This window comes from Podarcis pityusensis, assembly GCF_964106645.2.
Source record: "Podarcis pityusensis genome assembly, chromosome: 4".
NCBI classification, from domain to species: domain Eukaryota; kingdom Metazoa; phylum Chordata; class Lepidosauria; order Squamata; family Lacertidae; genus Podarcis; species Podarcis pityusensis.
Window position 1 is genome coordinate 8,229,541 of NC_138027.1, and position 25,291 is coordinate 8,254,831.

General features: G+C 46.0%; 1 protein-coding gene across 1 annotated transcript in view; it reads left to right on the forward strand.

Moving 5' to 3' along the window:
• The window catches only part of GDPD5 (glycerophosphodiester phosphodiesterase domain containing 5), a 175,339-nt gene that overhangs the window by 59,662 nt on the left and 90,386 nt on the right, over positions 1 to 25,291 (forward strand). Inside the window, exon 2 of the mRNA XM_081002151.1 lies at positions 17,797 to 17,976. Within this exon, the coding sequence (XP_080858277.1) occupies positions 17,860 to 17,976 (117 nt within the window). The 5' untranslated portion in view covers positions 17,797 to 17,859. The remainder of the gene's footprint in view (positions 1 to 17,796; positions 17,977 to 25,291) is intronic.

Here is a 25,291-nt window from a genome sequence, read left to right on the forward strand (position 1 = left end):
CAGGTTGAGTGCTTTCGGGTTGCGTTCCGCAGCAACCCGGAAGTAATGGAGCGTGTTACTTCCGGGTTTTGGCGCATGCGCAGACGTTCAAAATGACATCACGCGCATGCACGGAAGCGACAAAATGCGACCCACACACGCGCAGATGCGCTGTCGCATCTTACGTTCCATTCAGGATGTGAACAGGGCTCCGGAACGGATCCCATTTGCATCCCAAGGTACGACTGTATAAATAAGTATAAATAGCCAAATTGTGAACCAGTAAGTTTGGGAGGGAACAAGCTTATGAAGGAAGTGGAATAATAATAATAATAATAATAATGTATTATTTATACCCTGCCCCTCTGGCTGGGTTTCCCCAGCCACTCTGGGCGGCTTCCAACAAAGTATTAAAATACAGTAGTCTGTTAAACATTAAAAGCTTCCCTAAGCAGGGCTGCCTTCAGATGTCTTCTAAAAGTCTGGTAGTTGTTCTTCTCTTTGACATCTGGTGGGAGGGTGTTCCACAGGGCAGGCGCCACCACCGAGAAGGCCCTCTGCCTGGTTCCCTTTAACTTGGCTTCTCTCAGCGAGGGAATTGCCAGAAGGCCCTCGGCGTTGGACCTCAGTGTCCGGGCAGAATGATGGGGGTGGAGACGCTCCTTCAGGTATACAGGACCGAGGCTGTTTAGGGCTTGAAAGGTCAGCACCAACACTTTGAATTGTGCTCGGAAATGTACTGGGAGCCAATGTAGGTCCTTCAAGACCGGTGGTCTCGGTAGCTGCCCCCAGTTACACGGATCTGAGCCTATGGCATGTTTCTCATTCTGCAGGCAGTGGAAGATGGGCAAACTCCCTTTTTGAAGAACTCAGTCATTCTCTCTTCCCACCCCCAGCACATGTACTCCCTTGCCTTGAGTCACTTGCTTAGTGCAGATTTAACATCCTAGATATGCCCTGAGCATCGCAAGCTGTCTCTGAGGCTGATGTGCGAGGCAGCAACTGCTTTTCAGTGAATCATCCCTGCTCTTGCAATAATTGTTTGGGAACAAATGTTCCCGGAGTATGGACTATTGTTCCGGAGCCTTCAAGTGTTTTATCCTTATCTGGACATTTCTGTATTGTTGTTGTGAGAACAAAGCAGATTGGGAAGCAACTAAAACTAATACTTAACTGCGCTGCTGTTATATCTCTTGCATGGAGGAGAGGCCGGCTCGAAAGTCCTTTTATATATAAAAATTTTTATTAGTTCTTTTTTAACATACCATTTTCAACGGTAATTAAACATATTTTTACATCTTATTCATTTTTTTTTACTTCCATCAGTCCTGTCTGAAAATTTTCCAATCTAATCTCTTAGTATACATTTCTTATTTTCCCTGTTACATTTAAAACTCATAACCAGTATCTCTATTCTTTATCTACTTTGTAGCACTTCGTATATTTCTCCTTACAAAACTTCTTGTAGTCCTGCTAGTGTAATTTGTTGGTTACAGTTGCTCTTCAAATAGTTCATATACTTCTTCCAATCTTCTGTAAATCTCTGGTCCCACAGGTTTTGAATCCTTCCTGTCATTTTGTCCAATTCTGCATAGTCCATTATTTTCATCTGTCATTATTCTTTCGTCAGAATTTTTTCTTGCTTCCATTTCTGGACTAACAATAATCTTGCTGCGGCTCAAAAGTCCTTTTAGCTTGCAGAAGAGTCGATGGAGGAAGACTGGAAGAAATTCAAAGACTATCTTCAGAAACACTGCAAAATTAAGGAATGTTAGAGTGATGTTGGACTGAAAACAAGTGGTTTCCAGCTGCACAGGTTAAAGTTAAGGATAGATTAAGATTAAAGATCAAGATTAAAGATGTTTAAAGAAATGGAAATTTGATATTAAAAGGGAAATTTTTAAAGTTATATGATATTAAGATCAAGGATTAGGTTTAAAAAAGTTGAAGTTATATATTTTAACATTTTATTAAATTAAAGATTGGGATTAAAAAAGTGGAAAAGAAACTGCTGGACAAATAATGTGGACTGGAATACAAAAGAGGGAGGTATGAGGAAGTCTAGAAAATAAGTAATTTAAAATTGGAAATGGAAAAGAGAGTTTGTTTTTAATTGTTGTGTTTTGTGTTTTTATTGTTAAGTTTTGTATTGTTTTTTGTGTGTGTTGTTTTTCTTGTTTTGTTGTTTAAAACTTTAATAAAAAATTATAAAAAAACAAAAAACAAAAGTCCTTTTAGCTTGCTATGTGCTGAGCTTCTCTTTGGATTCCAGCTTTCAGGCCATCGCCTTCTACCCTCTCTCCTTTGCTGCCCCGAAACGCTGTCTTAAAAACCCCTCAAAGCATAAGAAGAGCCCAGCTGCTGGGATCAGGCCCATAGAGACCAGCATCCTGTTCCCAAGGTGGCCAAAAGGGAAGGATGCAAGCAAGATCTGAGCACATCCACCTGGGACCACCTCAATGACAGTGGCTGGTGCTGTCACCCCTTTGCATTTTAATTGTATTATGCATTGTGGCTTGTCTAATTTTATTTATTTTGTGGGTGGAAGGTTTTTGTAAGAAGCTTGGTGGGCACAGAGGTAGTGTTAGGAACTCAGATATACAGTGGTACCTGGGGTTACATACGCTTCAGGTTACATACAATTCAGGTTACAGGCTCCACTAACCCAGAAATATTACCTCGGGTTAAGAACTTTGCTTCAGGATGAGAACAGAAATTGTGCTCCAGTGGCACGGCGGCAGTGGGAGGCCCCATTAGCTAAAGTGGTGCTTCAGGTTAAGAACAGTTTCAGGTTAAGAACGGACCTCCGGAATGAATTAAGTACTTAACCCGAGGTACCACTGTGTAAGCTAATACCCAATACGTTTACAAGAACAATTCAAAGTGTTGGTGCTGAGCTTGAAAGCCCTAAATGGCCTCGGCTCAGTAGACCTGAAGGAGCATCTTCACCTCCGTCGTTTTGAGGGCAAGGGTATGCAAAGAGTTTTATTGTTCTTTCATGATGGGTACTTAAGAGGCTGACGCTGGTGGCGCTGTGGTCTAAACCACAGAGCCTAGGGCTTGCCGATCAGAAGGTTGGCGGTTCGAATCCCCACAACGGGGTGAGCTCCCATTGCTCAGTCCCTGCTCCTGCCAACCTAGCAGTTTGAAAGCACGTCAAAGTGCAAGTAGATAAATAGGTACCACTCCGGCGGGAAGGTAAACAGCGTTTCCGTGCGCTGCTCTGGTTTGCCAGAAGCGGCTTAGTGCTGCTGGCCACATTACGCGGAAGCTGTATGCCGGCTCCCTCAGCCAATAAAGCGAGATGAGCGCCGCAACCCCAGAGTCGGTCACGACTGGACCTAATGGTCAGGGGTCCCTTTACCTTTACCTTTTTACCCTGGTTCCGTAAAGTATGTGTGCTATGAGGCAGCTCTATTGTTACAGAAATGACATGGGGGGGGGGGATCTTAAAAGTTGTTACAAATATTGTGCCTGAATGTATCCTTTCGACTTGATAGCTAAAGGGAAGATACCAAGCTTTAAAAAATTGGAGAAAATCCATACTTTAACCGACCATTAAAGAAAGGTGAATTTTGGTTCCACCTCCCTCCATGAACCAAGAAGTCGGAAGTCACATAGCCAGCAGGAACAGGGCATCCTGCCATAATTCCCCAAGCGTGAGAGAACAGACACGGCCCCCCACCCAGGGAGCGACCGGGGGGAACAATCGACATCCACAGAGGCAGTTGAGCAAGTCAGGTGTTATGAAAGCCCATCTCCAGGCAAGATTTGAGGGCAAGGATATGTCAAGAGTTTTATTGTTCTTTCGTGATGGGGACTTAAGACGTTGGGACGCGGGTGGCGCTGTGGGTTAAACCACAGAGCCTAGGACTTGCCGATCAGAAGGTTGGCGGTTCGAATCCCCGCGACGGGGTGAGCTCCCGTTGCTCGGTCCCTGCTCCTGCCAACCTAGCAGTTCGAAAGCACGTCAAAGTGCAAGTAGATAAATAGGTACCGCTCCGGCGGGAAGGTAAACGGCGTTTCCGTGCACTGCTCTGGTTCGCCAGAAGTGGCTTCGTCATGCTGGCCACATGACCCGGAAGCTGTACGCTGGCTCCCTTGGCCAGTAAAGCAAGATGAGCGCCGCAACTCCAGAGACTGGACTTAACAGGGGTCAGAGGTCCCTTTACCTTTACTTAAGAGCTGTTGGGAAAGGTGTCTGATCAAGTGGCCTAATGTTGAACTTGTGTAACCCTTGTATACCCCTCCCCATTTGTGACATGCTAGTGATGCAGTGATGCTGTATCAATGATGCTGCTTAAAGTGTATTCTGGGGGGACGAGGGAAGTTTTAAAAAAAGTTCTTACTTCTGTGGGGACCTGTTGTGCAACAATAAAGATGATGATCTACTGACCACTGTTTTAGTTTGTACCCCACCCATCTGACATGAGTTTTCCTAGCCACTCTGGGCTGCTTCACGCTTATATAAAAACATACCGTATTTTTCGCACCATAGGACGCACCGGACAATAGGACGCACTTTGTTTTAGAGGGGGGAGAACAAGAAAAAAAAATCTCCCCCTCTCTGCCGAGGGCCCCTTCAGCGAAGCGGCAGGAGGCGCTGCGCAGAGAGGGGGAGAACTTTCTCCCTCTTGTTTTCCCGCTCTAAAACAAGGTGCCATTTAAGGTGCGTTCAGGCGGCTACCTTGGAAGCCTGGAGAGCGAGAGGGGTCGGTGTGCACTGACCCCTCTTGCTCTCCAGGCTTCAGGTTCCTTTCGACCTGCTCTTTGGGGCTGGCGGGGGGAAGCCCACCACCAGCCCCAATGAGCAGGTCAGGGAGCAGCGGAAAGGTGCAGCGGAGAGCCGGGAGAGGGTCGCGGGGCTATGGCGTCTTCGCTCCATAGGACGCACACACATTTCCCCTTCATTTTTGAAGGGGAAAATGTGCGTCCTATAGAGCGAAAAATACGGTAATAAAAGTTCCTTGAAATAACTCTTGTTCTTTGCCACCCTTCAAAAGGAACCAAGCCATTTCCCCACCACTTCCAGGTTGCTTAGACCAGGCGGTTGGTTCATAGGTCTTCCCCGCAAGCTCCTTTAATGAGAAATTCCTTTCATAATTACTTTCTCATCTCTTCTCTGGTTTTGTTTTTTCCCCCTTCCTCCCCTTGCTAAGCTGTCAGGCCAAAAGCTAATGCGTGGGCAAATTATTATACGCGTGTGCGGCTAAAGATCCTTTAATTAACAAACGCGCCCTTAACCTCAGCTTAAGTCTTAGACTGAATGAAAGGTCAAAAAAGCATCTTTCGTAGAGGCAGTGAAGAAGTGCAAAGTCGGGGGAAATGTCTCCCCTCCTGCACACAGGGAGGGTGAATTATGGCCCCTGCCAAATCAGGATTTGCACACCAAACTAATAACTCTTCCATGCTTTTCCCAAATCAGGTTTTAATATCAGCACTTCCTTTTGGAATTGCAGTACAGTGGTACCTTGGTTCTCAAATGCTTTGGTACTCAAACAACTTGGAACCCAAACACTGCAAATCCGGAAGTAAGTATTGCACTCTGCGAACTTTTTTTGGAAGCCAAACGTGCTCTGTTTTGAGAGCCACACTTCTGTTTTGAGTGTTACGCTGAGGTCTGTCTGTTTTTGCTATTTGTTTTGCGTTTTTGTTTTTGTGGCTCTTTTTCATTTTGTTTTTGTGACTGTGTGGAACCCAGTTCAGCTCCTGATTAGTTGATTGTGTGACCGCAGTGCATTGTTTATTGATTTCATTTTATGGATCAATGGCTCCGTTAGATAGTAAAATTCATGTTAAATTGCTGTTTTAGGGGTTGTTTTTAAAAGTCTGGAACACTTTAATCCGTTTTGCACTACTATCTATGGGAAGGCACGCCTTGGTTTTGGAATGCTTTGGTTTTGGAACGGACTTCCAGAACGGATTAAGTTTGAGAACCACGGTACCATTGTAGTCTCATTGGCAGAGAGGACACTGTGGGTCTAATCCCCCCTCGGCCCATTTGACCCACGTTTGGAAATAAGAAACTTACTAGGTAAAGGTAAAGGGACCCCTGACCATTAGGTCCAGTCACGGACGACTCTGGGGTTGCGGCGCTCATCTCACTTTACTGGCCAAAGGAGCCGGCGTACAGCTTCTGGGTCATGTGGCCAGCCTGACCAAGCCACTTCTGGCGAACCAGAGCAGCGCACGGAAACACCTTTTACCTTCCCGCTGGAGTGGTACCTATTTATCTACTTTGACATGCTTTTGAATTGCTATGTTGGCAGGAGCTGGGACAGAGCAATGGGAGCTCACCCTGTTGTGGGGATTCGAACCACCGACCTTCTGATCGGCAAGCCCCAGGCTCTGTGGTTTAACCCACAGTGCCACCTTCATCCCTAAGAAACTTACTAGCCTGCAATTTATTTAGGGGTATTTTTTTGCTAGTATGTGAAGAGGGATATCACCTGTATCTCCATTCTGTCTGTAGGAGAAGAGATGCTCTCCCTTTGCTGGCGATCCATCTCTCCTTGGATTGCAGATGGTCCCAGGTACGCTCTCTGGCACCTCCCAGGTATGGTTGGATGTCCCCTATCTCAGACCTTGCAGCCAGGTGACCTGACTTAGGAAAAGGTGGCTTCTAGAGAGCGGCGAAGTTTTCCCTGCTTGAGTCCTTTGTATCAAGTAAACATAGGACTCTCTTTCCTTTGAGGCATTTAAGTAGAGCCTGGAAGGCCATCTTTCAGTGATGGTTTAGTTGAGATTCCTGCATTTCAGCGGGCTGGACTGGATGACCTTTGGGCGCCCTTCCAACTCTTCAGTTCCACAAAAACTTTGAAACTGCTTAATATTGGGTGGTATCTCTGGCACCGAGATGGGCAGAGGTGGCCTTTGTGGTCATTCCTCTAGCTTCAGAGGTTCGATGACCTGCAACATGGGAGCAGGGCCTTTTCTGCAGTGGCTCCATGTTTGTGGAATGTTCTCCTTAGGGAGGTTCATCTGATGACTTCGTTATACTGTGGTACCTCAGTTACAGACGCTTCAGGTTACAGACTCCGCTAACCCAGAAATAGTACTGTATATCTTTAATTATAATTATAATTATAATTATTTATTATCTTAATTGCAAAACATACAACACAAACAGACAAAAACAATACCACAAGAAGGGAGCAAACAAGAATACAGTGGTACCTTGGGTTACATACGCTTCAGGTTACATTCGCTTCAGGTTACAGACTCCGCTAACCCAGAAATAGTACCTTGGGTTAAGAACTTTGCTTCAGGATGAGAACAGCAATTGCGCGGCAGCAGCGGGAGGCCCCATTAGCTAAAGTGGTGCTTTAGGTTAAGAACAGTTTCAGGTTAAGAACAGACCTCCAGGATGAATTAAGTACTTAACCCGAGGTACCACTGTATATATATTTTTAAGGAACAGTTCTTTGCTTCAGGATGAGAACAGAAATCGTGCTCCGGCGGCGCAGCAGCAGCAGGAGGCCCCATTAGCTAAAGTGGTGCTTCAGGTTAAGAACAGTTTCAGGTTAAGTACGGACCTCCGGAAGAAATTAAGTACTTAACCCGAGGTACCACTGTATATATATTTTTAAGGAGCAGTTCTGTCGGTTTCCGGGGGGTGCTGTAGTCTGAACATGCAAGCTAAGTATCTGTCAGTCAATCCTTATTACCCTCAAAGGCTTTGCAGCCATCAGAAGATAATAAAATTGCATCACAGCCCACTATCCAATATTGCCAACCTTATTCTTAACCAAATCTGATCCCTGCAGCTGAGGTGTGTGGAGAGGGACGTCATTTGCTTCCCCTTTCGCACTCTTGCAAGCATCCCGGGCGACTGAGCATTTAGAATTATCTAGCTAAGCATGAAGGTGCTAAATGAAGAGGCCTAAATTGCAATGCTTTGCTCAAGCAGCTGAAAGTCCGTGGCGCGAGCTGTGTGCAGAAACGTCTGTAATTTGTGTACAGCCCTAAGCAAAGGCACATCATGTTGCTATCCGGGAATAGCTTTCAGGGGTTCTTTGGCTGCAGAAACAGCTAATGCAGTTCTAGGCTGCATCAACAGAAGTCTAGTGTCCAGCTCAAGGGAAGTCATAAAGGTAAAGGGACCCCTGACCATTAGGTCCAGTCGTGGCCGACTCGAGGGTTGCGGCGCTCATCTCGCTTTATTGGCCGAGAGGTCCAGCTCCGAGGGCCTTCTGGCGGTTCCCTCTCTGCGAGAAGTGAGGTTACAGGGAAGCAGGCAGAGGGCCTTCTTGGTGGTGGCACCTGCCCTGTGGAACACACTCCCATCAGATATCAAGGAGATAAAGAACTACACAACTTTTAGAAGACATCTGAAGGCAGCCCTGTTTAGGGAAGTTTTTAATGTTTGATTCTATTTTTAATATTCTGTTGGGAGCCGCCCAGAGTGGCTGGGGAAACTCGGACAGATGGGGGCAGGGTTCAAATCATCATCATCATCATCATCATCTTCAAATATCTGAAGGGCTGTCACATGGGAAATGGAGCAAGCTTGTTTTCTCCTGCTCTGGAGGGTAGGACTCGAACCCATGACTTAGAAGAAAGGAGATTCTGACTCAACATCAGGAAGAACTTTCTGACGGTAAGAGCTGCTCCACAGTGGAACGGACTCACTCAGAAGTTTGTGGGCTCTCCTTCCTTGGAGGTTTTTAAGCAGAGGTTGAACGGCCATTTGCCATAGATGCTCTAGTTAAGATTCCTGCATTGTACCAGGGTCATCTAGTCCAACCCCCTTCAATACAGGAATCTTTTGCCCAGTGTGGGGATTGAACCCATGACCAGGGTCCGATTTAGGTTTGATGAGGCCCTAAGCTACTGAAGGTAATGGGGCCCTTTATATGTCCAGCTGTCCTTTGCCCACAACAAAATGTCGCTGTTTTTTTGTGTTGAATATATGCTAGATGGCAATTTATGGACCTAATAGGTATCTGAAGCCATTTGCACATAACAAAATATGTATTTTATCAATGCAATTGTTAAACCGAAATGCAATTAAGAAGAAGTATATTAATAGTGAAATAATTATTAAGCTCTAACTTAAAATGATTTTTTGTTCATAACAAACTTAATAATGCAAACCAGTGATATTTTAGGGAGCTGGCTAGCAGGTGGGGCCCATTACTTACATCAGGGGTCAGCAAACTTTTTCAGCAGGGGGCCGGTCCACTGTCCCTCAGACCTTGTGGGGGCTGGACTATATTTTGTAAAATAATAATGAGCGAATTCCTATGCCCCACAAATAACCCAGAGATGCATTTTAAATAAAAGGACACATTCTACTCATGTAAAAACACTCTCATTCCCGGACCATCCACGGGCCGGATTTAGAAGACAATTGGGCCGGATCCGGCCCCTGGGCCTTAGTTTGCCTACCCATGACTTACATCCTAGCAGCCTACACAACACAAAACACTTGCTGTATGTAGGTTTTATTTTATTTGTTTTTTATCTTATATTTTGGAAATGTACACCCGGGTGTTTTTTTTCTTTACATTTTTGGGGCCCCCCCAAGAGAGTGGGGCCCTAAGCTATAGCTTGTTTAGCTTATACAGTGGTACCTCGGGTTAAGTACTTAATTCGTTCCGGAGGTCCGTACTTAACCTGAAACTGTTCTTAACCTGAAGCACCACTTTAGCTAATGGGGCCTCCTGCTGCTGCCACTCCGCCGGAGCATGATTTCTGTTCTCATCCTGAAGCAAAGTTCTTAACCCGAGGTAATATTTCTGGGTTAGTGGAGTCTGTAACCTGAAGCGTATGTAACCCGAGGTACCACTGTACGTAAATCCGGCGCTGCCCGTGACCCTGAGATTAAGAGTCTCATGTTCTACTGACTGAGCTATTTAGCTTCTAGGGGTCTTGCAGTAATGTCCAAATGCAAAATGAATACAAAATTATAAAACGGAGGAAGATTAAATGACAAAGAGCCCAGTTAAGTACTGATTAAATACCATCAAGACTAGTGCTTCAGGCATGTTAATAAACTGACCGCAATGATTTTGCTTGTGCGTGTGTGTTGAAAGGTGTCTTAATTTGCAAAGATGTTTAACGCCATAATGGATGTTTCTGAACTTTATTGTGAAATAGCTGCAAGCCGGATTCAGATTTTACTGATGGTTAGGCAGTTAGACACAGGAGCACAATTTTTTAATTAAAAAAAAACCCTTCCCAAAAGGCACTGATTTCTTGGGGGTTGAGAGTCGGTAGCAGAAAGCAGCGATCCTTCCTGATATATGTTGGGGACAGCTGGGCTGAATATTGTTGTATTGGTTTGCGCAGCTACTTGCTGCGAGCTGGCAAAATGTGTTTTGTGGCTTTGGCGCAGAAGCAGGAAAATGAGAAAAATATATCAGATGGAAGGAGATAGCAAGCGCTGGACTGCATTAAGAGTTCAGGGTAATAAAAAATGAATTCTCTTGCCCCCCCCCCCCCGGCTTGAAAGCACTTTGACTAAATAGATATTGGAGTCATCCACTAAGAGAGTTGATGATTCCCTCGTGGTTTCTCTTTGTGAAAGGCTGATGAAGGGGCTACTGATGAAATGGATTTGCAAATAGCTTCTTCCTTCGCCTTCAAAACCCCCTAATATGACCTGCCAGTCAGATGTTCTCGGAGTGAATTGTGATCGATTCTCATCATCCTCAAGGGCTTCCTTGAGCCCATAAGCTTACAAAATAAAATAAAATAAAATAAATCCAGTTGGGCCTGATCCGGCCGGTGGGCCTTAGTTTGCCGACCCATGGTTTAGGGGGGTCCCTCCCCAAATCCATATCATCATATTCATTGCTCTGGCATGTGGTCTTTGTTTTTTGTTTTTTTCTCAAAAATTTTATTAGTTTCCACAATATTATAAACAAACAAACACACAAAAATCATAGCCTTATTGAAAATTACAGTTATTAACTTTGTTAAGTGACTTCCTCGCTTCCTCTTGGTTGAATTTCATTGCATGTCCTTTTAACGGTTTTCCAAATCCCAATTTTTATGAAATTTAACTTAAACATTAACATCCTTAGATCTTCACCTTATGGAATTAAACATATTAATTCATCACTTAACATAAATAAAATCCTAAGCCCATTAAGTATCTGCAAGCTGTTTTCAGTTAGTTTAACTTAGCAAATTTAACTAAATAATCATTAAATTTATTCCACTCTTCCTGATACTCCTCCTCCTGGTCGCGGACTCTTCCGGTTACGTCGTCTTGCTCCGAAAAATCCATCATCTTCATCTGCCATTCTTCTATTGTTGGTAATTCTTGGGCTTTCCACTTTGTAGCTAACAAAATATGAGCAGCAGTTGTGGCATACAAAAATAATTTAACATATTTCTTGGGCAATTCCAAACCTGTTATTCCAAGAAGAAAGGCCTCTGGTTTCTTTATAAATTTATATTTCACATTTTTTTCAATTCATTATAAATCTTTTCCCAGAAGTCTTTCACCTTGGCATGTGGTCTTTGGAAGGGAAGTGTGGTGTTTGTGGTAATGGTAATAATGATAATAATAATAATAATAATAATAATAATAATAATAATTTATATGTCGCCCCTCTGACTGGGTTTCCCTCTCTACTCTTCTTTTAGGACAAACAAAGTGGTGATGCAATTGGATCCCGTCTAGTTTCAATCAGGTTATTTGTTTTTTTTTTAAAAAATAAAAAATTGTCTGGCCTCCCACAGATTCCGAGTTGGCCTTCAGCTTATTCAGGAGGACTTAATTGACTCCTTGAGAGCTTGCAAACACTTCAGCAGGGGGAAAAAAATAAAGAAAAGTTTATTTTTGGTATTCCCCCCAGTGTGCGAGACGGGAAGTAATCTTCTAACGAGCCTGGAGAGATTGCAAATGTGTTTGGCACACAATTACCCAGCTCTTTAATAGGCTTCGCAATCGCTTATCGCTTTGTTACCGCGGTTCACCCCACCCTGCTAAAAATGTCACGGATACCCATGCGAAACACATCTGGCTAATTGGGCCCGAGCTGCGTATGCCTCTCCTCTCAAATATTAATTGACTGGAGTTGCGTTTTGAAAAAACGGTTAGCTTGAAACATGTGGCGGGGGCATAACCTCACCTGGGTAGTCAAGCTGGATTCTTTAAATTCTGTTTTAATGGGCCATTGGCTTCTCCACATGTTTTCAAGTTCTCTACCACTGAGCTGATTTCTCCGTTCCTGAATCTTGGGGGAAAGATTGTGTTGTTTCTGATGGACAGGGGGCGGGAAGGTGTGTGGGGCTTCCTGGTCCTGAATGGCGTGACTGTGTCCCTAAAGCAGGGGGATACTGTAGATAGTTTTCACTCAGGTCCACATATGCAAATAAGGGATTGGAAGTGACATTCAGTGATTGGATAGTTACAGAAAGTGGTTGCTGTTGCGTTGTAGTAGAGGTCTATATAAGCAGGCTGGCTGAACCCTTCAGTTCAGTTCCCTTCTGGCCTGTGAATAAACAAGAGCTGTTTGAAGAATTGCTGTGTCGTCCTGAAAAACCTACATTGGCTCCCAGTACGTTTCCAAGCACAATTCAAAGTGTTGGTGCTGACCTTGAAAGCCCTAAATGGCCTTGGACCAGTATACCTGAAGGAGCGTCTCCACCCCCATCGTTCAGCCTGGACACTGGGGTCCAGCTCTGAGGGCCTTCTGGTGGTTCCCTCCCTGCGAGAAGTGAGGTTACTGGGAACCAGGCAGAGGGCCTTCTCGGTGGTGGCGCCTGCCCTGTGGAATGCCCTCCCGTCATATGTCAAGGAGATGAGTAACTCTATAAAATTTAGAAGACATCTGAAGTCAGCCCTGTATAAACCTTTTAAGGTTTAATGTTTTATTATGTTGTTATATATGTTGGACGCTGCCCAGATTAAGATCATCATCATCATTCCCCCCCTCCATCTTCGGCGATCACTTGTAGCTGAGTAAGATTGTCTTCCATGAACATAGTCTTAACAGTGAGTCCGTAAGTGACTGTGGAGGCCAATTCTGGATCCACACCTCCTTCCACAGTGGGGACATAGGTTTCTGGGCGAGAGTTGATCACAGTGTGGATTTGCCAAGTGTTCCTTCCTCTTCGCACATTTCTCCCTTGCGTCCTGAGTTTGAGCGTCTTCAAACCCCTGACACTTTTGGTAAAGGCTGTTCTCCAATTGGAACATTTGCAGGCCAGTGTTTCCCAGTTGTCGGTGTTTATACTTCATTTTTTTTAGATTTGCCTTGCGAGAGTCTTTAAGCCTCTTTTGTTGACCACCAGCATTACACTTTCCATTTCTTTTAGTTCAGAATAGAGTACAGTGGTACCTCGGGTTACAGATGTTTCACCAGCATTGCACTTCTTCTTCTTCTTCTTCTTCTTATTATTATTGGCGTTTCCAGCATTAGGCCTTAGGAGGGTCAGAGCACACCCTGCTGTGCACCTTCCTTGCTGGAATAAGAGACATTTAAGAGGAACGACCCCATTGTCTTGATGACAATTTTTATTATCCTTATCGTTCATTACCTGTGGATGAATCGTTAACCAAGGTGGAGCCTTGTATCAAAAGAGTGAGACTTGCAGACTTCCTGCACATAATCTGGAGGTGAATTTTTTTTTTGCGGGTTGGCTGATGGGGAAATGGGGTGGCAGCAGGTGGCAACTGTTTTCGTCTATTCATTTGCACCGTGGAAAAGCTGCTCCGCTTCTCTCTGGCTGTGTTGATTTATTTTCACCCAAACGGCGCTTCGCCAGAGATTGTAATGGTAGAAACTTGGCTCTCGACCAAGATGCTCATCAGCAGAACTTGGTCTGCCTGCTAAGGGCAGTGGATGTAAAAGAATTTCCTTTGCTTTCTAATAGCGAGGTGCATATTTGTAGCCGGCTAGTAAAGGAACCACTGAAAAGCCAAAAAATTGGTTTTTGGGAACTGGCGTTCACATGTTTGGTGATATTAGCATCTTGCCTGTTTAGTGTTAGTTGTGTTACGGAAATGACATGGGGAGGGCATCTTTAAAGTTGTTAAAGGTAAAGGTAAAGGGACCCCTGACGCTTAGGTCCAGTCACGGATGACTCTGGGGTTGCATTGCTCATCTCGATTTATTAGCCGAGGGAGCCGGCGTACAGCTTCTGGGTCATGTGGCCAGCAGGACTAAGCCACTTCTGGCGAACCAGAGCAGCGCACGGAAACGCCGTTTACCTTCCTGCCGGAGTGGTACCTATTTATCTACTTGCATTGGTGTACTTTCAAACTGCTAGGTTGGCAGGAGCAGGGACCAAACAACGGGAGCTCACCCCGTCACGGGGATTCAAACCGCCGACCTTCTGATTGGCAAGCCCTAGGCTCTGTGGTTTAACCCACAGCGCCACCCGCGTATTATGCCCGAATGTATCCTTTCAATTTGATAGCTCAGGGAAGATACTTACCTAGCTTTATAAATTCTCCTTGAGAACAAAACAATTCACAATTATTCTGAGCAAGCGTTTGTATTGGCATTCAGCAAACCGATTCCATGATCTTTCCCGCGAGATGATTCTGCATGTCGTCGGAAAGCAATCGCTGATGGGTGGCACAGCGGGATCTTTCCTCTCCCCCACCTCCCGTTTCCCTTTTCTTTTCTTTTTTACTGGTGCACCTTGCGAAAATGTGAATAATTGATTCCCCCTTGTCCTGCTTCCTGTTTTATTTCTGTACGCGTAACACTAGCCGGCAGAGGCTTGAATCATTCATAGGCTGCATCTCCCCTGTGGCAGAGACGTGGGGGCCAGAGGGGAATCGGTCCCTCGCAGGCCAGAGCCTGGGGGCTGGGTTTGTCAAAGAGAGGACGGGGAATCCGCTGGGACAGGCACTCGAGGGAAGATAAAACAACAAAACCCCGCAGTTCCCGTGGGGGAAGCCCAGAGAGTGGAAATGTTATTCTCGGCCCAGTTCCTGTTTGCTTAGGATGTTGGCTGGATGGTGGAAGGGCCAGGATTCGGCCGCTTTGCATTGTCGAAGTCTGTTACCTGTCGGCACGAGGCAGGTGGGTGATGGAGTTTGAAAGGGCAACCGGGCAGACGAAGAGGTTAATCTCTCTCTCTCTCTCTCTCTCTCTCTCTTATTTGGTTTATTGAATTTAAATTCAAACAAACACCACCACCATCATCATTTAGGATTCCTTGAATCCTTTGACTCCCCTCCCCAACCCTTCCATGGTTAACATTTTCAATCTTTCTCCACTGTTTCACTTATTTTCTCTATTTTTCTTACACAATCCAGTTTTACCTTAATTTTTAGTACATTACAAACATTGCTCGATTGCTGCTGGTTTTTAGTTGTTTACAATGTTGTCTTGAGTACAGTGTAAATTTTCCCATTCCTTCTTAAAGTTCTTCTCTTCCTGGTTTTTGATTTTCCCAGTCAATTTCGGCGTAGTCCATCATCTTCATCAAACCATTCATCTCGTCTCTCTCTCTCTCTCTTAATTAGAAGCAGAGGGAGCTACATTATTATTATTATTATTATTATTATTATTATTATTATTACTATCTATTGCTAGAATCATAGAGTTGGAAGGACCACAAGGGAAATCTAGTGCAATGCAGGAATCTTTTGCCCAATGTTGGGCTTGAACCCACAACCCTAAGAAACGGGGAGCCACCGCAAAAAAGGCCCCGTTCTTGAGTTGCCGCCTTCCAGACCTCTCGTGGAGGAGACACACAAAGAAGGTTCCCAGAAGATGATCTCAGGGTCTGGGTAGGTTCATATGGAAAGAGGCGGTCCTTGAGGTATTGCGGTCCTGAGCCGTTTAAGGCTTTATAGGTCATAGCAGCACTTTGAATTGGGCCCGGAAACTAATTGGCAGCCAGTGCGGTCGGGCCAGGATTGGCGTTATAGCAGCCTTTCTCAACCTGTGGGTCCCCAGATGTTGTTGAGCTACAACTCCCATCACCCCTAACTAGCAAGGCCAGAGCTCAGGGATGATGGGAGTTGTAGTCCAACAGCATCTGGGGACCCACAGGTTGAGAACTGCTGTGTTTATACTAAGTCCAGCCGTTGGTTTGTCCAGCTCAGTATTGTCTCCTACACTGGCTGGCAGGGGCAGCATTGCAGAGGGTTGGACTAGATAGCCCTTAGGGGCCCAAACCGAGTCTACAATTCTGTGACTGTGAGCATTCCGGCTGGTACCGTATTTTTCGCTCTATAGGACGCACCTTGTTTTTGAGGGGGAGAACAAGAAAAAAATAATAATCTCCCCCTCTCTGCTCAGTGCCCCTTCAGCGAAGCGGCAGGAGAAATGGAGCCCCTTCCATTTCTCCTTCCACTTGGCGGAAGGGGCGTTGCGCCAGTGTGGTGTAGTGGTTAAGAGCGGTAGATTCGTAATCTGGGGAACCGGGTTCCCGTCTCCGCTCCTCCACATGCAGCTGCTGGGTGACCTTGGGCCAGTCACACTTCTTTGAAGTCTCTCAGCCCCACTCACCTCACAGAGTGTTTGTTGTGGGGGAGGAAGGGAAAGGAGAATGTTAGCCGCTTTGCGACTCCTTCGGGTAGTGATAAAGCGGGATATCAAATCCAAACTATTCTTCTTCTTCTTCCCTCTCTGCTGAAGCCAGGAGTGTCTTGCTCTCCTGGCTTCAGCGAAAGGAACCTGAAGCCTCCGAAGCGCAGCAGGAACTTGCGCTGCGCTCCGAAGGCTTCAGGCGGCTATCCCCGAAGCCTGGAGAACGAGAGGGGTCGGTGCGCACGACCCCTCTTGCTTTCCAGGCTTCAGCGAAAGCAACGCGAAGCCTCCGGAGCACAGAGGGAGTGCTCCCTCTGCGCTTCGGAGGCTTTGCATTGCTATCGCGGAAGCCAAGGAGCCTGCATTCGCTCCATAGGACACACACACATTTCCCCTTAATTTTTGGAGGAGGAAAAGTGCGTCCTATAGAGCAAAAAATACGGTAAGTGTGGATCAATGTCATTGATGGGCTCGCCAACCCACCCCCTTTCCCTTGCCCATCTTGCTTAACGGCAGCAAGCTGCAACAAAAGCCCTGATCAGTGACCCCCCGCCTTCATTCTTTGTTTATCTCATTCCCCACCCCGCCCAATCCGCCCTTTTATTTGATTTTTCCCAGTTCCGTAATACACAATAATCATATATTATACATCCGGTTAATTAAATCATACTGACTTCACATCCATCGTTACTTCTTCATTTCGTTTGTACTGATTCCAGCGGTTACAACTCCGCTCTAAAAGTCTCTTCTAATGGCCCCTTCTCTCCCATAATTGCTTGTATCTTGTTTTATTTATAATGATTACATCCCAAATTTTCCACTCCCTGTTTACTTCAGAAATGAAGAAGCGCCTTCCTTAAAACTGTCTGGCTTGGGTTTTGTGGTTGGGGTAGGGAAAGTCTCATAGTCGGCGATGTGAGATGAGATGTTCTGTGGTGGAACTCCATTCCGGATGAAACATCCCAGCGATGTTCAGATGCACTTTGAATATTTTTCTATTCATCCAGAACTTTGAGGCGTGTTTGAGAATCCTTCATGACTCAGCTGCTGCTGCTTTGTACACAAGTTTTATGTTTAAGACGGCTTGATGGTGACTTGACCAATCTTTTAATTCTTACTTTCATTACAGCAGTACCTTGGTTCTCAAACGCCTTGGTACTCAAACCCAAACACTGCAAACTCAGAAGTAAGTGTTCCGGTTTGCGAACTGTTATTGGAAGTCAAACATGTTCCGTTTTGAGTGCCACACTTCCGTTTTGTGTGTTGCAAGGGGGGTTGGTCTAGATGACCGCTGGGGGACCCCCTCCCAACTCTGTGATTCTCCATGTTGCTTCTTCTTCTCACTGCCCACTCTCTTTTCTTGTAGGGCATTTCCCAAGGCCCTGATGGATTTCTGGTAGCCCGCTGGTGACGATCCGGGAAGAAGAGCATGGTTAAACACCAACCGCTACAGTACTACGAGCCACAATTGTGTTTGTCATGTCTGACGGGGATTTACGGTTGCCGTTGGAAACGATACCAGCGGTCACATGATGACACCACCAAGGTGAGTCGCTGGAATTTATTCTGTATTTGTTGGCAGGCTGCCCCCGTTTTTGAAATCTTGCGAGGTTGGGGGGGGTGTCTGTGTGAGTGTGTGAGCTGCCTCGGATGTGAGAATCTGAGAATGTGATTCATCCGTGAAGATTAAGAAACGTAGACCTTTAAGGTTCGACCACTCTGTCGGTGGTGAGGCGAACTACTTGTGGAACTGTGTGCGAATTCCGCAGGCTCTTTGCTCCTTGTCATTTTTGCTTGCGGAACTACATGCAGATTTAACTGATTATAGCATTTCTACCCAGTTCTTCAGCAGAAAGGAATAGGCTTCCCAAAGCTGCTTACTAATGGAAGTGGCGAGACAGTTCCTTGGGCTTGTGCAGTCTAAAAGGCGTGGCACGAAAGGAACTGGGGTTGGGAGGGAGGAGGAAAGAAGAAAACACAGGTGCTATTCCGTACTTACCGAGTTCTTGTAATGGCGATTGGACCGGAGAGATTTCAAGGAGGCGGGAGCCAAAACTTGCTGGTTTTCCAGCAGACAGGATGAAGAGATCCTGCAGTCTCATTTCTTCCCCTTTTCTTGTAACCCATGGGTAGGCAAACTAAGGCCCGGGGGCTGGATCCAGCCCAATCGCCTTCTAAATCTGGCCCGCTGATGGTCTGGGAATCAGCGTGTTTTTACATGAGTAGAATGTGTCCTTTTATTTAAAATGCATCTCTGGATTATTTGTGGAGCCTGCCTGGTGTTTTGACATGAGTAGAATGTGTGCTTTTACAGTGGTGCCTCGCAAGACGAAATTAATTCGTTCTGCGAGTTTTTTCGTCTTGCGAATTTTTCGTCTTGCGACGCACGGTTTCCCATAGGAATGCATTGAAAACCCAAAAGGAAACAAACTTGCAAGACGTTTTCGTCTTGCGAAGCAAGCCCATAGGGAAATTCGTCTTGCGAAGCAACTCAAAAAACAAAAAACTCTTTCGTCTTGCGAGTTTTTCGTCTTGCGAGGCATTCGTCTTGCGAGGTACCACTGTATTTAAAATACATCTCTGGGTTATTTGTGGGGCATAGGAATTCGTTCATTCCCCCCCCCCAAAAAAAATATAGTCCGGCCCCCCACAAGGTCTGAGGGACAGTGGACCGGCCCCCTGCTGAAAAAGTTTGCTGGCCTCTTCAATGGAACTTGGCTGTGATAATTTCGTATGGTTCATATGGTTATGTGGTTTTTGTGAATACTGTGTGCAGGCAAATCTTGCATGCTTCTAGGTTGCTTTAAACAGAAGAATCGCTATTCCAAGTTGGAAGGAAGTTGTAGCTGTTTTTTATTTTAAAAATTGACCAGTGCATGGAGGGAATATCTATGATCTCTTAGCCACATGGAACCTTTTTGTTCTGAGGCAGCCTACCTGCGAGAGCTGGATGCAAAGTACAAACAGTACGTTGACATCACCTTTGTGCCCTGCTGGTGAACCTACGAAAGGAATCTGACTGTTTTTGTATTCTCCTTATTTGTGTCAGCCACAAGCTACAGCAAAGGAATCAAATACAGTCAAATACAGCTATAGCTGGGTGCTTGGCTATGCAAAAAAAGAAAGAAAAAAGAATTTACAACTAAACAAATGAAAGAGTTAATAACAGCCCTTCACTCCAAATAAAACATATGAACGAATTGGCTTTCTTTACTAGGCATTTAATATGTCAGTCAGGTGGTAGATCTTATTCTGATTGTCCCAGCTAAATTTTTTGCCGTGTTTGCTGTCCTCTGGTAATCTTGGTCTGCAAGGAGGAAGGATCTTGTAGCAGTGGATGACAGAAGGATATACCTTGTAACTTCTGAGGAGGATAGATTTTGTTGTGCTTTTAAGGGCCGTGATAGCCACAGAGCCCTTGTCATCTCGTCTGTCAAGCAAGAGGATTATGGTCTCCTGTTTCTCCCGATAGCCGTTTACAAGCGATCTTGTCTTCTGTGTCTTTCAAAATCCAATTAATATTTCAAGGTATCAGCAAGGAAAAGGCCCAGCCAGCAGTTTTTTTGTTTTTCGTTTGCCGCGCAAGTCTGTTGATTGATGGCACGCCTAACTGAGTGAGCGAGAGAGAGAGATCTACATAATAGCACCCTGTATGTCAAATTCTTGGTTACGGGATCCACGGATCCTTTCAAACCCTTTTCCTTCAGCAAGAATCCTCCTCTGCGAACCTGGGAATGGTTACATGAGAGCGGAGGCTTGTAATAGATGCTGTCAATTTGAAGGGCTGGCGCTTAGAATCCTCAAGTCTTGCTTTAAAACCAGAATAGTCCTAAATTCTGAATCCTCTCAAGGCTTTGCTGCTCTTTTTGGACTTCTCAAAATCATCTGTCATCAGTAGGCTGTGGCCCATGAAAACCTATGCCGTAATAACATTTATAACTGTTTGGAGACCCTTTGTTGTATTTGCTACAGCGGGCAAATAGGTCTGGACCTCTGCAAAGTCCTCAGAACATCTGTATGCTCATCTCCAGTTACAGCCCCTATTGCACCGGTGCTGTGCAGTGGTTAACTCGCTGGTTCTCAAACTTTTTTCTCTGGGCCACGCTTTTGGAATAGGAATTTTCTTGAGCCACACTGAGTTTTTTTTACTGATAAATACATTGAACAACTCCTAGCAGTGCTTGATTTATAACATATAACGCAACTGCGCTATACAGCGGACGCTCAGGTTGCGAATGTGATCCGTGCGGGATGCACGTTTGCAACCCGCATCTGCGCATCTGCGCACGCGCGGGTTGCGATTCGGCACTTCAGCGCATTCGCAAAGCGTGATTTAGCGCTTCTGCACATGCGCGACTGCTGAAACCTGGAAGTAACCCGTTCCGGTACTTCCGGGTTTCGGCAGTCCGTAACCCGAGAAAACGCAACCTGAAGCGTCTGTAATCCGAGGTATGACTGTAATAGGGTCCTGGGATGTTCAGAAAGTATAAAACAAGGCAGCTATGTAAGAACAGGAGTCATTTCCAAAATATAATGATAAATGCAAATACTGTAGAACCTTAAATACAACTCAATGAGAGGTGTGAGCTTGCTTTTGCCAGGTGATCTCATTTATATTAGGTCTTAATTTGAGAAACAGGGACATGGGTGGCGCTGTGGGTTAAACCACAGAGCCTAGGGCTTGCCAATCAGAAGGTCGGCGGTTCGAAACCCCGGGATGGTCTGAGCTCCCGTTCCTCGGTCCCTGCTCCGGCCAACATAGCAGTTCGAAAGCACCTCAAAGTGCAAGTAGATAAATAGGTACCACTCTGGCAGGAAGGTAAACGGCGTTTCCGTGCGCTGCTCTGGTTTCGCCAGAAGCGGCTTAGCCATGCTGGCCACATGACCCGGAAGTTGTATGCCGGCTCCCTCGGCCAATAAAGTGAGATGAGCACCGCAACCCCAGAGTCGGCCACGACTGGACCTAATGGTCAGGGTCCCTTTACCTTTAATGTGAGACAAATTCTCGTATCCTGATTAACACAAAGAAGCCTTTCTGTTTTCTGATCGTTCGTATTGATCAGAGTTGAAAATCCCTTTTTCCAACAGTATCACCAAGGGGAAAACTGTAGAATAGCCAATGCTTTTAGAAGAGAGGCATGCATACGCCTCAAGTTTCCAGCACTCCTGAATGCTTCGATTTTGGTTTTAAACGCAGTGTAAAGTTGTCTCTATGGGAGTATATTGTATTTAATGGGGTATCAGAGTTTATGGGGTATCAGAGTTTTGGGATGCAGGTGGTGCTGTGGGTTAAACCACAGAGCCTAGGGCTTGCCGATCAGAAGGTCGGCGGTTCGAATCCCCGCGACGGGGTGAGCTCCCGTTGCTCGGTCCCTGCTCCTGCCAACCTAGCAGTTCGAAAGCACGTCAAAGTGCAAGTAGATAAACAGGTACCGCTCTGGCGGGAAGGTAAACGGCGTTTCCGTGCACTGCTCTGGTTCTCCAGAAGCGGCTTAGTCATGCTGGCCACATGACCCGGAAGCTGTACGCCGGCTCCCTCGGCCTGTAAAGCGAGATGAGCGCCACAACCCCAGAGTCGGCCACGACTGGACCTAATGGTCCCTTTACCTTTATCAGAGTTTTAGCGGGTTAACCAGGCTGGGATAGCTGGGATAGCAGGCGTATTGGTGTTTGAATGTCTGATGTAGATTTTTTCAATTTCGTTGTTCTGCATGGGACAATGACAATAAAGATTATTGTATCGTATCGCAGTCACTGAAAAGCTCCCATTTTGTGCCAAAACCCTGCTGCAGAAATAGTGACAAGTCTCTGAGAACCCAGGTCATGACACCTGAGCTGACCTGAGGATTAGCCCTGACTGGTCCCGCTCCTTGGGGAAGCTGTCTGGGCACACCTTTTGCCAGCCTGCAAGCAGCCGTTGTGTGCTAATGCAGTGTGGGTCTCTTGTGTACAGCAGCAGTGTGCTTGTGCTGGCAGAGGAAGGAAACTTTTCTTTTTTTTTAAAGCTGTTGCTGTGTGAAAATGCTAATGGCTTGGCATCTACTTGACGACTCTCTTCCCTGCTGCATAATTTTTAGTTCTGCTTGTCTGGCTATGTCGGCCACTTGTAACCAAGCGAAGCTGCCCGGGCGCCAGGTTGCTGCCTGACGTCTCTGCCATCTGGAGGTGCGAGCCTGAGGATCCTTGGACGTGGGCTGTTTTCACATGCTAGCAAAACACATGTATGGAAGTGAGAGCTGGGCCATAAAGAAGGCTGATCGCTGAAGAATGGATGCTTTTGAATTCTGGTGCTGGAGGAGACTCTTGAGAGTCCCATGGACTGCAAGAAGATCAAACGTCTCCATTCTGAAGGGAATCAGCCCCGAGTGCTCACTGGAAGGACAGATCCTGAAGCTGAGGCTCCAAGACTTTGGCCACCTCATGAGAAGAGAAGACTCCCTGGAAAAGACCCTGATGTTGGGAAAGATGGAGGGCACAAGGAGAAGAGGACGACAGAGGACGAGATGGTTGGATAGTGTTCTCAAAGCTACCAGCATGAGTTTGACCAAACTGCGGGAGGCAGTGGAAGACAGGAGTGCCTGGCGTGCTCTGGTCCAGGGGGTCACAAAGAGTCGGACACGACTAAATGACTAAACAACAAAGCAAAACACATCCCACAGAATTCTATCTGTTATATTTTATCAGAATGAGTTTCAGGAACCAAAAGGCCGTACAGTGGTACCTTGGTTCTCAAACGCCTTGGTGCACAAAAAAACCTGGAACCCAAACACTGCAAACCCGGAAGTAAGTGTTCCGGTTTGCAAACTTTTCTTGGAAGCCGAACGTGCTCCGTTTTGAGTGTTATGCTTCCGATTTGAGAGCCACACTTCCAGTTTGAGTATTACGCTGAGATCTGTCTGTTTTTGCTATTTATTTTGCGTTTTCGTGGCTGTTTTTTTGTGACTGTGTGGAACACAGTTCAGCTACTGATTGATTGATTGTGTGACTGCAGTACATTGTTTATTGCTTTCATTTTATGGATCAGTGGTCTCGCTAGATAGCACAGTTCATGTTAAAATGCTGTTTTAGGGATTGTTTTTAAAAGTCTGGCACGGATTAATCCGTTTTGCATTACTTTCTATGGGAAAGTGTGCCTTGGTTTTGGAACGCTTTGATTTCGGAACGGACTTCCGGAACGGATTAAGTTTGAGAACCAAAGTACCACTGTGTTGGAAAATACCATTTTTAAGACGTCTGGCCCCAAAATGGCAACTAGGTGTTCCGTTTTGGCGACTGTAACCCTGGGTTAAGGAGCCATTTGGTGCTCAGCTTATACAGTCATACCACGGGTTACAGACGCTTCAGGTTACGTGTTTTTGGCTTGCCCACTGCACTGAACCTGGAAGTACCGGAACGGATTACTTCTGGGTTTCAGCACTTGCGCATGCGCAGAAGCACCGAATCACAACCCGCGTGTGTGCAGACGCGGCGCTGCGGGTTGTGAACGTGCCTCCCGCACGGATCATGTTCGCAACCTGAGCATCCACTGTATATCCGAGTTTCTAACCCTGGCTTCCGGCACAGTGTGGCTCTAGGCTGGTGCTCCTCTGCAGACGCTTACAACTCCCAGAAGCCCCAGCCAATACAGTGGTACCTCGGGTTAAGAACTTGATTTGTTCTGGAGGTCCGTTCTTAATCTGAAACTGTTCTGAACCTGAAGCACCACTTTAGCTAATAGGGCCTCACGCTGCCGCCACACAATTTCTGTTCTCATCCTGAAGCAAAGTTCTTAACCCGAGGTACTATTTCTGGGTTAGCAGAATCTGTAACCTGAAGGTATGTAACCTGAAGCGTCTGTAACCCGAGGTACCACTGTAATGCGCTTTATCACATAGCCTGGGGCTCATTTCTCTCGTCCTGCTCATGTTTCCTTTGGGCTGGTAGCAGAGGGTGCTGTCGTCTCGCCCGGCCTTTGAATTAGTTCTACACCTAACCAGAGAGGGTCTCCTCCTCTTCCCAGGACTTCACTTGGTAGTGTAGGTATTAGCTTCCTATAAGAGGCTGGACTCTTCTCTGGCTGAAAGGCAGAGAGAGCCGCTCGAAGAATTCAGGCAATCTTTTTTGGCAGATGAGGTTCGTTTTCGTACCTGTCTGCCTTTGTGACTTTAAAACCATTTTTTCTTTTGAACCTACACTCGGCTTTACCATATTTTTTGCTCTATAAGACGCACCAGACCACAAGACGCACCTAGTTTTTGGAGGAGGAAAACGAGAAAAAAAATATTCTGAATCTCAGAAGCCAGAACAGCAAGAGGGATCGCTGCACAGTGAAAGCAGCGATCCCTCTTGCTGTTCTGGATTCTGGGATAGCTGCGCAGCCTGCATTCGCTCCATAAGACGCACACAACATTTCCTCTTACTTTTTAGGAGGGAAAAAGTGAGTCTTATAGAGCAAAAAAATACGGTAAATTGTTCGGCGATATTGTTGTAGCCTGCTGTGGGTCCTCACGGAAATGCCGTGTGATATCTTGGAGCTGGAAGGGACCCTGAGGGGCATCTAGACCAACCCCCGGAATACGCAGCTATCCCATATGGAGATCGAACCGGCGACCTTGGTGTTATCAGCAAAGCGCTCTGACCAGCTGAGCTATCTGGGGCCTTAAATGAGGCTGGGTCACAGTAAATTGCAATGCGAACGGATTCCCCCCTGCCCCCCTCTACCTAGTTTTCACTGCCTCCTGCCCCTTTCTGCAGGCAAAGCGGCTTCTGGAGGCTCCGTAGGCAGTAAATTAGGCTTTATCGCAGCAACCAAACCTTCTCATGTCCTTCTTGAATCAGTGTGTGGGTTTATCGCCGCTGCTATATAATCCCAGCGTATGTGA